Genomic DNA, 12,503 nt, shown 5'->3' with positions numbered 1-12,503 from the left:
TTACCTTATATTACAGTACTTTCTTAGGTAGGTACACTGTAGGTATTTGTAAGTGCATGTACTGTAAAATAAAGTGCAACCAAATTTACTATATTAACAAAATATTAAATAAGCATGAATGGTGACGATGAACAAAGAGAGGCTAATAATGAAGAAGGTGCATGTAGCAACTCATGTAATATGATTTCTGTGTTTGAACAGAAGGTGGATTAACCAGCTCTGTCCAGCAGATTGCAGCAGAGGACCATCCTGGGGTGCTTCACAACAAATCCAAATTTGCTTAGATTATTTTGTATTGCCTATAGATATCCAAACAGACCATACATAAAGAAGAAAAATATTTACATGAATATCCCTGCCACGCGACAGTGTAGCTTTGCAAAAACGGCTTTATGTTATTTTAAGCATCAAAGTGATGTTCACATTCACTTGATGATGCTATTTAATACATTATCTAATATTTTTATTGCAATAGGCCTAGATATTATAAATATTATTAGAAAATAATAATGAGAATAAGACATTTATAAAGTGTAATACATGATACATGATACATTTATTTAGTTTGTTTATTTGTTTGTAAAGCTGGCGTGTTTGGAGCCTGAATCTCTTTTGAATTAGTGAGTACACAGATAAAACGTACACTGATAACTATTGTTTGGAAAATGACAAATCCAGATAGGTTTAGTTTTGTAATTTGCCTGAAAAAAAAAAGGGGGCAGGGGGGTGGCTGCATTTTGATTTTGGAGATTAGGGGAACATTTTACTTATACGAAAATGCAAAACCCAAAGTAAACATTGTATGTTCTTACATTTATAAAAAATAGGCTTGCATAAAAATGCAAATGTTGACCTTTTGTTTTGACTTTTGCACAATTCTTTCCACTTTTATATTATTTCGTTTTATTTTTTGCTCTGTTGATCTCTTATTTCTTTCTCTGCAAGTAGATTAACATACAAGGTACAACATTTTATCACCAGCACTTACTGAGACTGCATGTTGTGTTACGTAGGCCTATTAAAAATTAGACCTGACCTTTAAAATATGGGATTCTGGATGTTTCATTGTTTGATGTTCTGTCCAATTGTGTCCAGACACATTTAGCAGCACAAAGATTGATAAAACTGTAAACCCAAAAAGTAACCTAGACTTTTTGGACAACATTTAAAAACATTTACAAATAAATGATTAGAATGTATTAGTGCCATAATTTATAAACATTTCATATTATTTTCTTTATTACATACAATGTAAAAAAAAACAAAAAAAAAAACGAAAGTATATTCTAACATGAATTAAAGTGAATATTTATTTGGAGAGTTTTAAAGCATCCTTTCTAAATGCATATCCATACTTTGTGAATAAAACATTGACGGTTCTGTATCGTGTCGATCAGTGTGTGATTATTCAGGTCTGCCTCATGGCGACAGAACCCGGAAGTAGCCTTCAGATACTAATGTATCGCTGATTGTCCGAGTGCCAGCGGCCTCCTGATTATCTTTCTGTCTGTCTGCAGTTCATATTCAGCAACAATGCGAGTCCCACAGGTGTCAAGGTGAGGAAGATCACGATGAGGATGACCAGACCTGAGTACAGTCATCATGTGCTTATAATAATAACAAAGAGTGTGTTAATGGTTCTGGAGAGCTGAGAGTGTGACAACAGCATATGGAGGTCATTTACATGCTTGTGTGCCATTTATTACAGGATTTCTCTTTTTAATTGTGTTTTGATTGATGACAGTGGATTTAATTTACTGGAGCTTAATTCTCAGGTATTAGACAAATTCAGCATTTAAGCTATAAATGTCATATTTGCCTAATTGTGTGTCATTCCGCATTATACCTAAGTTAATTTAATGTGACTGGATTCTGCGATTCTTTCATCGTTTTCCTCACTGCGCAAATCTACTTAAATGAAGAGGTCACCCAAAACATATAAACTCTCACTGCTGGTTTCAAACCTGAAAGACAGAAGAACTGATTGGGTGAATTTATCTGTAGTAGTGATCGAACATTATCGATTTTTTACCAGTACCAATTATTTGCATGTTTATGTGCCAGATATCCGATATGCAGAACCGATATTTATTAACTGTCAAGTAAATAAATTACTGAGTGAAGAAAGAACATACTTTGTTTTTTCCTCTTTTCACTCTTTTTTTCACTCTTTCAACACTTTTTAAGTGTTAAAATGTAGAAATGTCTAATGTTTTCAAATGGAGAAAATAAATAAAGGACAGGAGTCATATCAACTTCATTTTAAACTACCGTTTTAGTAGGTTTATAAGCTGTTTAATAGCTACAGTCAAGAATAATTAACTGGATAATGTTAATTCACTGAATAATATTCTCTGGAATATTGGAATATAACAAACAAAATTTTGAATTTTATTGCATTTCTCAATTGGAATGTTACATCAAAATTATTAATACATTTTTGTCCTTCTAGATTATGAAATGCCTGCTGACTGCGCAGTTACACAGATTTATACTCAAACTGCGATCACTCATTGCAAAATAAATAATTTCCATAGAGTTGTATTTATTTAGATGTTTATTAGCAAAAAAAAAATGGTTATATAGTAAATGTTAATACAATTTAGAGTGTTTTAAACATGTGAATCTTGTTAAAAGTTACATGTGGTGGCCGTGCTGCATTTCCTGAGCATCAACCTGCTTCATGAGACTGATGTTGAGCAAATTTACAACAGAGAGAGAATTAAATTCAGCGTTTCTCTGTGAATCCAAAATTACAAAACCGATACCCGATTATGGTAAAAATGCTTAAATATCGGGGAAAATATCGGTAAGTCGATATATCGGTCGATCTCTACTGTCAAGCATGTTTTCTGAGTGTGTATATTTCTGTCTTTCCCAGCTCTCCACAGATCCAGGCGGTGTTGACCAGCTCATCTTCAGGTCTAGAGGACTTCAAAGCTCACGCTGTTTTCCAGGAGATCAGTAAAAAGCTGCATGAGGTACGAGAGGGCCCTGTTAAGTTAATTTATCTGAATTCATGGGCTGCAGTGTTAAAGCACCTCAACATCTCTGCCCAAGGCTACAGCAAGATCAGTGTGAATCTGTGTTATTACCCAGCTTTAATCATGCCAGCAGTGATCCTCTGTCAGGCTGCTGGCTGCTGCTGTGAAAGGGTTTTATTCAAACTACAAAGTTATTAGGTGCTGAGACTTAGAATTAGGTGCTTGTCACATGTACCACATTGTCTTTTAAGGTGTTTGGTGACGTGTCCGTCCCCTTCCCCAAACTGCTCTTTCATAACCTGGTTATTATTATAAATGGAGACATGACAGAGCCTTGTCATCCAGGTTCATTGAATAGATCACCTCGTTTTGTACCAAACTCATAAGGTTTACATTCTTCACTACAACATAAAAGGGGAGGCTTTTGCTAAAGTCTGAAAAACAATTATTACAGTAGGAAATTTTTATTGAGCTGCAAATCAACATATTAGAAGGATTTTTGAATGATCATGTGACACTAAATAATGCTTTGAATCACAGAAATAAATACATTTTTCACAATATATTTGCATAGAAAAATTATATTAAACTGTTAAAGGGGGGGGGGTGAAATGCTATGTCATGCATACTGAGTTTTTTACACTGTTAATGAGTTGGATTCCCATGCTAAACATGGACAAAGTTTAAAAAATTAAGTTGTACATTTGAAGGAGTATTTTTGTTCCAAAAATACTCCTTCCGGTTTGTCACAAGTTTCAGAAAGTTTTTTTCAAGTATGGTTCTGTGTGACGTTGGATGGAGCGGAATTTCCTTATATGGGTCCTGAAGGCACTTCTCCGGAAGAGCGCGCGCTCCCGTATAGCAGAGCACTGAGAGCACAACAGACTTCACTGATCAGAGCGAGAGCGTCGCGGAAAGTCACAAAAGAAGTGTGTTTTTGGTTGCCAGGGCAAGACAACCCTGCACAGATTACCAAAAGAGAAACAGCATTAAGGGACCAGTGGATGGAGTTTATTTTTACAGAGCATCAACGGAGTTGTGCAAGTGTTTGTGTTTGTTCCCTGCATTTCGAAGATGCTTGTTTTACAAACAAGGCTCAGTTTGACGCCGAATTTGCACATCGTTTATTTCTTAAGGATGATGCAATCCCAAGGAAAAAGGGTCACGATCGTGTGTTGGAACCGCAGGCGGTGAGTAAAACTGCTTCAAATATCTCTGCCTCCTTGTTAGTGCGTCCCCTCCCATGCCAGAGACCCGGGTTCGAGCTCCGCTCGGAGCGAGTCGTTGCTGCTGCTGCTTTCGTTCAGTTTCAGCCTCTGGATCTGATTCTGGATCATAAATATACGCTGAATCTGACTGTTAGCCATGGTTTGTTTCGGATGATGGTTTTTTCCTCACGGTAATGTCACGGCTTCCAGACGCTCTCAACGCAAAAGCTTACTCGCGCTCGTGATTCTTTAGCTCCGCCCACATGTCACGCCTCCAGTCGGTCGTGTTTTTCCGGCAAAAATCGGTACAGACTATCTTTCTCTTATGAATATAATAAATAGACTTTTTGGATTTATGAAGGATTCAGTACTACTCTATATGTACTCAAGATTAACAGGATATTGAGTGAAAACGAGCATTTCACCCCCCCTTTAAAAATATAGAAAAAACTTTTATATATAAGAGACTATTTTCCAAAATGCAGTAGGAAGACAGTATATATTGAGCTTTAAAAAGCAAGAAGTAAATATTAGGAGTTATCCTAAAATGTAAAAGCAGCTATGCATTTTAAATTTATACTATGTGAGAAAACTATTATGTAATATTATTAATATTTCCATTTTGTTTTAAATTAAAATGGAATAAATAATTGACTTAAGCAAATTGAAGTGAACAGTTATTTATTATATATTTAATATTTTTTCATTTAATTATTTGTTCTGTTTTTTTCTTTAAAAATCATGCTGTCAACAACATAGAATAATTGCAATTATCCTTATGTATTATGACCAGTTTGTAGAATGAAAATAAAATAAGATAATACCATCATATTTGATGAATGTGGAGAAAAAACATATATACATGTATAAAAATGCAATTTTATTATTATTATTTTATTTTATTTTTTGGTCCTTTCTGGAGATTAATATAAAAATGGCCATCCACTTGGATCGAATGGAAAGCATCAGCTCCATTAATATATTTGCAATATGTTTTGTTTTTTGTTGGATCCTTTCAGAAGGGTTTGGGATGATGACATGACGGTGAATGAACAGCATAACTAATGAACTAACACTCATTTATTCACCCATGCCTCTGTTTATATCTGTAACCTCTAGTTCAGTTGTGGTTATGTTGGATGAAGTCTGTTTGTTATTGTTCAGCCGTGACACTCGCACCCTCTCGAGATTTACTCCGTTTAGCTCCACACGGCCGTGATGCTGATAATCTCCCAACATCGGCCACATTTCTTCAGCTTCTGCCAAGCAATGACTCAAAAAAAGGCCTGTTACACAACCAGACGGACTCTGGGAAAAACCAGCGTCAGTTGTGCTCCATTACGCTCAGAAATGCAGTGTATAATTTTACAGGAAAATTTAACGCTTGGCTCTCACAGGCTGGAAGGCTGAGCGAGGTGCTTCATGTTAATGGCCTGCATTTCAGTGCTGTTTTGCAGCTGTTTATGACGCTCCTGCTTTGTGTGAAAAGCTAGGATGTTGTTTTTATGCACCTTCGCTGTTTGGTTGCATTTTATCGTCTCTTTCCAAGGTTAAAATCAAGTATCATGCTATTTTTTTTTCTTTCTTTTTTTCCATTGACTTCAACCAATTTTCAGATGTGGCCTTGTGTTTATTGGACATTTAAATCAGTCACACTTTATTTTAAGCACCAATTCTTAACCAACCATTAACTACTACTTTTGCCTCAATGAAACTCCTAATTTGCTGCTTATTTGTTAAGTTTAAGCATTTGGTAGGATTAGGGATGTAGAATATGGTCATACAGAAATATCTGCTTTATAAACAGCTGATATGTTAATGATAGGCATGCTAATAAAAACTAAAAAGTTAGTACAACTAAAGAGTCGCAACATTTTCTGGTTCTGCTCCTCCTTAGATTTTATTAAATACATCATGTTTTTTAATATTAGGATGAATTCAGGTCAGTTGGTTCACTTTTTGTTAATAAGATGACTGGGAAAAATGGCCCAATTATCCTGAATTAACACTGTTATGTTATAAAATGTATTTGTGTGTGTGTGTGTGTGTGAAAAACACCCCCTCTGTTTGAGGGGGAAAAAAGTTATCTTTTCACCATCATTTAAGTTTAGCTGCGGTTCACAGAGTTTATGGCGGTTGTGAAACTGATGTACTCTTTGACATTTGTGTGTGTGTGTGTGTGTGTGTGTGTGTGTGCAGGAAGGAGAGCAGTTTGTGAAGAAGATCGGAGGTGTGTTTGCCTTCAAGGTGAAGGATGGGCCGGGAGGAAAGGAAGCCATCTGGATCGTTGATGTTAAGAACGGAAAAGGCTCCGTTGACAATGATGCTGGTGAGGCTGGTCTAAATGCAGACAGTATTGATCTCTGAACAGATGACATTTTCCAGCTCATCAGTATGTCAGACTGGACGCATCCTGACCAGGTGTAGTTATTTCACTTGGAAAAAGGCTGTACAAATTGTCTTTCGGGGTCATGGGTTGAAGGAGAGATCTGTTATTGTGCAAGTGCAAATGATACAAAATGAACAATCCTAATAATATAATTTAAAAAATGTTGAAGACTAATAAATGCAAATTATACAAAATTAGCAATGCTATTAAAATAACCGCTTTTAAGTTAAGAACTTTTATTAAATCAATTCAAATGATAAGTAATTAAAGGGATTGTTCACCCAAAAATGAACATTCCGTCATAGAATTATTCACTCTTATGCTGTTCCGAACCTGCAAGACATGTTTTTCATCTTTGGAACACAGATATGATATCTTTGATGAAATCCGAGAGCTTTCTGACCCTTCCACAGACAGCAATGCAGCTGAAACACATTAAGGACATCGCTAAATTAGTCCAGGTGACATTAGTGGTTCAACTGTAATTTTATGAAACTACGAAAATAGTTTTTGTGCACAAAGAAAACAAAATTAATGACTTTTTTTTTCTTTTTTTTTATTCCCGCACACCATCTGCAGCCATTATCGAGAGCAGGCTAATGTCTTACTGTAAACAAAGGTTTGGAACGACGTGAAGGTGAATAATTCATGAGATTTTGGGGTGAACTAACCCCTTCAGCAGTACTTATAGAATAACAGCTTTTGAAATATTTTCTTTCAAGAATTCAAGTAGTAAAAGCAGACTGAGGTTTTTAATGACACAGTGAGTCATTGCACGTGAGTGTTTTCAAGTGTTACTTTAAAAAAAATGTGCTTTTCAGATCAAGACACAGGGGGTATCAAATTCAAACAGTATGTTGGCATAAATCTGTTCTTTTAGATCAGAAAATCACGGCATTTACATGTACATTTATGCATTTAGCATGCTCTTTTATCCAAAGCAATTACAGTGCATTCAGGAAATACATTTTTTTTTGTGCCAGTACATCTTCCCAACAAGCCACTTGATTTGACTCCTCAAATCATCTCTGATATGAAGTGAAACCTCATCTGAGGATGTGTCTGGAGGCATTCGGTGCTGTTTCTCCAGTAGTGCAAGCTCTTGTGCTCTTTCTCACCTTCTTAATGATGTGTGGGTATGTGACATCACAGATATTCACAGGTGTGTGAGTCCAGGAGATTTGAGTGGAGGATGAGAGGAAATGAGAAAGCGAGAGTGTGTGTGAATATGTGTGTGTGTGGCCTAATGACCAGAATCAAAGCTGCTCCCACGTGCCAGATTCTCAATCATTCTGTAACGGGAACAAAACACACCAAACTAATGAGTTTTGCGCTGCTGTGTCGGCCTGCTTCCCGTTCCTCATAAATGTTTTGGCTTCTTCTCTCTCAGAAAAGAAAGCAGACTGCACCATTGCCATGGCCGACTCAGACCTGCTGGACCTCATGACTGGAAAGATGAATCCACAGACCGTAAGTGCTGATGAAGCAGACAGACTAATCACCAGAAATCCCTCGCTTCTAATATGAACCATCTATAATACTATTCAGTTACAAGCTAGACTGCAAAGAACGAATGCAGCCAGAAATAGTTTGTTTTCCACCCGTTAAAAATATAAAAGCATCTATAAAACAAGCTAGTATAGTCTTAGTTTTTAAATAAGAAACAACTTGCTAGTGGATCAAGGAAAATGTCATTAGTTCAAGGCATATTCTTTGAAAGTTACTTTTAATATCTTGTAAGCAGTTTTAGGAATTTTTTAGATATTTAAAGTGATGTTTTTTTTTTACTTATAAACGTTTCATTTGAAAGTACGCTACCATGTCATGATTTTTTTTAAATATTAAGCATAATAATAAATCTTTCTAGAAAAGCAAATCAGTATATTTTCCTGATTTCTGAAGATCATGTGACACTGAAGACTGGAGGAATGATGCTGAAAATACAGCTTTGATCACAGAAATAAATTACAGTTTAACATATATTCATGTAGAAAAAAGTAATTTTCAGTTGTAATTATATTTCACAATTTTACTGACTTTTTTAGTCAAATAAACGAAGCCACGGTGAGCAGAAGAGACTTCTTTCATAATAATAAAAACATCTTATCTACCCCAAACAACAGTGTGTGTCAAATTATACAATTAAAATGCTGACTTTTAAACATAGGTTGCGTAACAATACTTAAAAAAAAAAAGCGTTGAGCCCTAGAATGTCTGAAAAAGCAGATCCTTGACATTTCCAAGTGGTTTGTATGGTTATAGTTATGATTTTGGCTGATTAGTCTCAGTTTTCCTGTTTGGACGTACCACAGAGACTCATCCCACATGAACCCAGATGTTTCTCTTTCCTTTACACTGTCCTGTGTAGTTTTTTGGATGCATTAAGATCTGCATGTGGTGGTGAATTCAAAGCGGTATTGTTTTTAGCTTGAAGAGGGCCTTTTTATATCAGTCTCAATCTGTGATTCACTATTGAATGAAGGAAATGCAAAGGCATTTTCTATTTCAAGCTTTCTCTGTAGAGGAGCTCCCACCCTCCTTTTTGAACATTGTCTCGATCCACGTCCTGTTTTCCATGAACAGTTTCTGCACAGATGCTCAAAAACAAAATGCTTATGGCCCACATTGAGAAAGAGAGGCATCCCATCTGGAACAGAGAGAGTTTCCTTCAAATTTCTACACCTCACCACCATTAATGGAAAAGCCAAGGTGGAGTTCAGATTTTTACACCATTTAAAATATTTACATATTACGCCACCACAAAGCCAAGAAATAGCTTACACAAAATGAAAATGTCTATGTATATGATGTATATGAGTTTGTTTCATCATTAGATTTGAAGAAATGTAGCGTTACATCACTTGCAGTGAATGGGTGCCGTCAGAATGAGAGTCCAAACATCTGATTAAAAACATCACAATAATCCACACATCACTCCAGTCCAGCAGTTCACATCTTGTGAAGCAAAAAGCTGTGTGTTTGTAAGAAACAAATTCATCGTAAAGACATTTTTAACTTCAGACTATTGCTTCTGGCTAAAATATGAGTCCTCTATTCATAAGATTGCTTTCTCCACTGAAAAAGTTGTCTTCTCTGAATCAGGAGAGAAATATGCACAAAAACAGCTCTAAACAAATATGTCAGTGGACTTCAATATGAGAGGACAACAGGAGATTAACCTTTTCATTAGAGCAAGCGTTATTATGGATTATGGACTTACATTTTGGCCAGAAGTGATAAAAATATGAGTTCTTGTGAAATTTAAAGTTACAACACTTTAATGATGGATTAGTTTCTTTCAAACATGCAACGTTTGGCATCACAGGATGTTAACTGATGTACTGGTGTGGATTATTGTGATGTTTTTATCAGCTGTTTGGACTCTCATTCTGACGGCACCCATTCACTGCAGAGCATCCACTGGTGAGCAAGTGATCAGTACCTGACCTTAAATCATTTTTGTATTCTGTAATGTTTGGGAACCGAGTGGCATGAGAAGTCATTAAGCGTGTTTGCTGGTGGCTCTGTTTTAGTGCGTCCTGTTAGCAGGGATGGAGGCGTGCGTGTGTGCACCGCTTACAAACAAAGCTTTAATGAGGCACTCACTGAAATGGCTTCAGGGTTCATCCCTTCTGCCAGGAGCATTTCTGCCCTTTTAAAGAGCAGTCATTAAAGCCTGCTGTTGATTTTGCACAATCATGTCACAACTAGAGAGCAGTTTATGAGAGAATTCAGTTAATGAAGGTTAATTATACTGTCGAGGTTCATTGTACCTTGAGTTTTTTGTGAATGGTTTTTCTTTCAGAAAATCATAACCTCAAAATTTTAGAATTAATTTTGGATTATTTTTATATTGATATACAGTCGCAAGTGCTATGCCTCTGCATGAGATGTGTGACTCATTTATTTATTATTCATTCGTTCATTCCTTCCTTCCTTCCTTCCTTCATTCAGTCATTTAGTGTATGCATGTTCATCTGTGTTATTTAACATTAATGTTAACTTCAATTAAATATACAAACCAAACTTTCCACATAGCAATTAACTAGTTTATGAAAGGTATTGCAAAAATATTTGCTTAAACAACATACTTAATGTGTTTTATATATATATATATATATATATATATATATATATATATATATATATATATATATATATATATATATATATATATATATATGTGTATGTGTGTGTGTGTGTGTGTGTGTGTGTATATATATATATATATATATATATATATATATAATGTATATATGTGTGTGTATATATGTGTGTGTGTGAAAAAGTATTTTATTAGTTTTTCCACATTTTCACATAAATGTTAACTTCCATTAAACATACAAAAACCATTTTTTATATAATTTTCAATTCCTTACTCTTTACATAATGTGTTATTCCATTCAGTAAAACCATGCATAGTCTAATATTTATATTAATCTATTTCATAATATATTCTTAATATAACATTTGATTATTTATTTTTATTTTTATTTTATATGCTTATTCCTGATGTCCTTTTGATGCCCAAAGTGTTATTTATAATAAATAAATGAATAAATAAATAAATTGAATTAATAAATTATTTTCTGCTTTATAAACTGTTATTTTTCTGAGAGGCTTTCACAAGAATCAATCTGAATGCCAATCACTGTTTTTGTTCATTTGAATAAAAAAACCAGGCAGAGGATGTTTTCATGGGCCCCATTTAGTATCTGAATAGCCCTGAATAGCCTTGCATGTGGTTTGTGAGACGCCGAAGTGCAGCATGTAAGGTCACAGAAAAATACTTCACAAAAACAAATGTTTCCTGCCAAGACACAAATACATTTCTGGGACACAAATGAAAAGCTTATCCTCTCAGGGGGTATGTTTTGTAAAAACTCAATGTTAATCACTCTCTTGTGCTCTCTCGTTCATGCAGGCGTTCTTCCAGGGCAAACTGAAGATCACCGGAAACATGGGCATGGCAATGAAGCTTCAAAACCTGCAGCTGCAGCCGGGCAAAGCCAAGCTGTGAGAGGCGGAGCCTCCAATAAGGCGGAGCCTCGAGTAGCCCCTCCCACCCAGTTCACTCTGTTAGAGTAGCTGCAGGAGTCAGACACCAAATGAGTTTCTGTGCCGTAGTTTGAGCCTCTTTCTAACAAGGTAAATAATAGTTCACCCAAAAATAAAACATTTGGTCGTTGTTTCATAAAGTAAATCATTGACTGTTCTTCATCTTTTTCTGAAAGTAAACTTCAAATGCTTTGAGTGTGGGTTTGTGAATGAATAATGCCAGAAGTCTCATTTTTGGGTGAATTATTTAAATGAATCACAGGAGTCTGATAGATGGTTACAAAAATACTGTATTAATAATGTTTAAAAATATAGTTTTTTTCTCCATTTGATTAGCACCAATAACGGTTTAAATTGTATGTGTGTGTGGATTGATTGTTTGGTCTGAAGGGGTTAATTGGAAGTGAAGCCTGGTAAAGTGCCTGTGAACTATAAACTTACACACCGGGCTTTGATGGACAGATGTCTGGTTTAAATGTACGACAGCATTGTGATTCTTTCTCTTTCATCTTTACAGTTATCCTAGGTTATTGGGAGCAGGTATAATTGTAGCGTCACGTCAATGTTTTTTGAGTGTTTCCCATCAGATGCTAAACTACTTTTGTACTAAATAAACCTAATCTTTCTCATTTAATTGGGAAGTGTCTGTTTTTAATTGGATCAATTTAATTTGATTATCACAAACAAAGTGTGTATGATACAGGACTGTTAAATAACAAATGTGGAGGCCAATGCTTTAACATTGAAATAACTCACGCATAAACCAGCACAACGCTTTTCTTTTTGCTGAGTGTTCAGGTCATGTTGAAGCTCGTTTGGCTGAATATGATTTCTTGCTCCGGTGTTTGTGTGCGTTCCAGCGCT

The 12,503-nt window shown here is 35.5% G+C and overlaps 1 protein-coding gene across 1 annotated transcript; it reads left to right on the top strand.

Moving 5' to 3' along the window:
• The first annotated feature begins 1,388 nt into the window (after positions 1 to 1,388).
• On the top strand, positions 1,389 to 12,273 carry scp2b (sterol carrier protein 2b). The gene is made up of 5 exons (XM_052595243.1): positions 1,389 to 1,556; positions 2,882 to 2,981; positions 6,392 to 6,521; positions 7,972 to 8,051; positions 11,506 to 12,273. The coding sequence occupies exons 1-5, from the start codon at positions 1,534 to 1,536 to the stop codon at positions 11,599 to 11,601; spliced, it is 429 nt and encodes a 142-aa protein (XP_052451203.1). The 5' UTR covers positions 1,389 to 1,533; the 3' UTR covers positions 11,602 to 12,273.
• Positions 12,274 to 12,503: the final 230 nt, after the last annotated feature.

The sequence above is a fragment of the Carassius gibelio genome, chromosome B23 (genome assembly GCF_023724105.1).
Source record: "Carassius gibelio isolate Cgi1373 ecotype wild population from Czech Republic chromosome B23, carGib1.2-hapl.c, whole genome shotgun sequence".
Taxonomy (NCBI): Eukaryota; Metazoa; Chordata; class Actinopteri; order Cypriniformes; family Cyprinidae; genus Carassius; species Carassius gibelio.
Note: the sequence above shows the minus strand (reverse complement) of the source record. Positions and strands in the feature narration are given on the sequence as shown.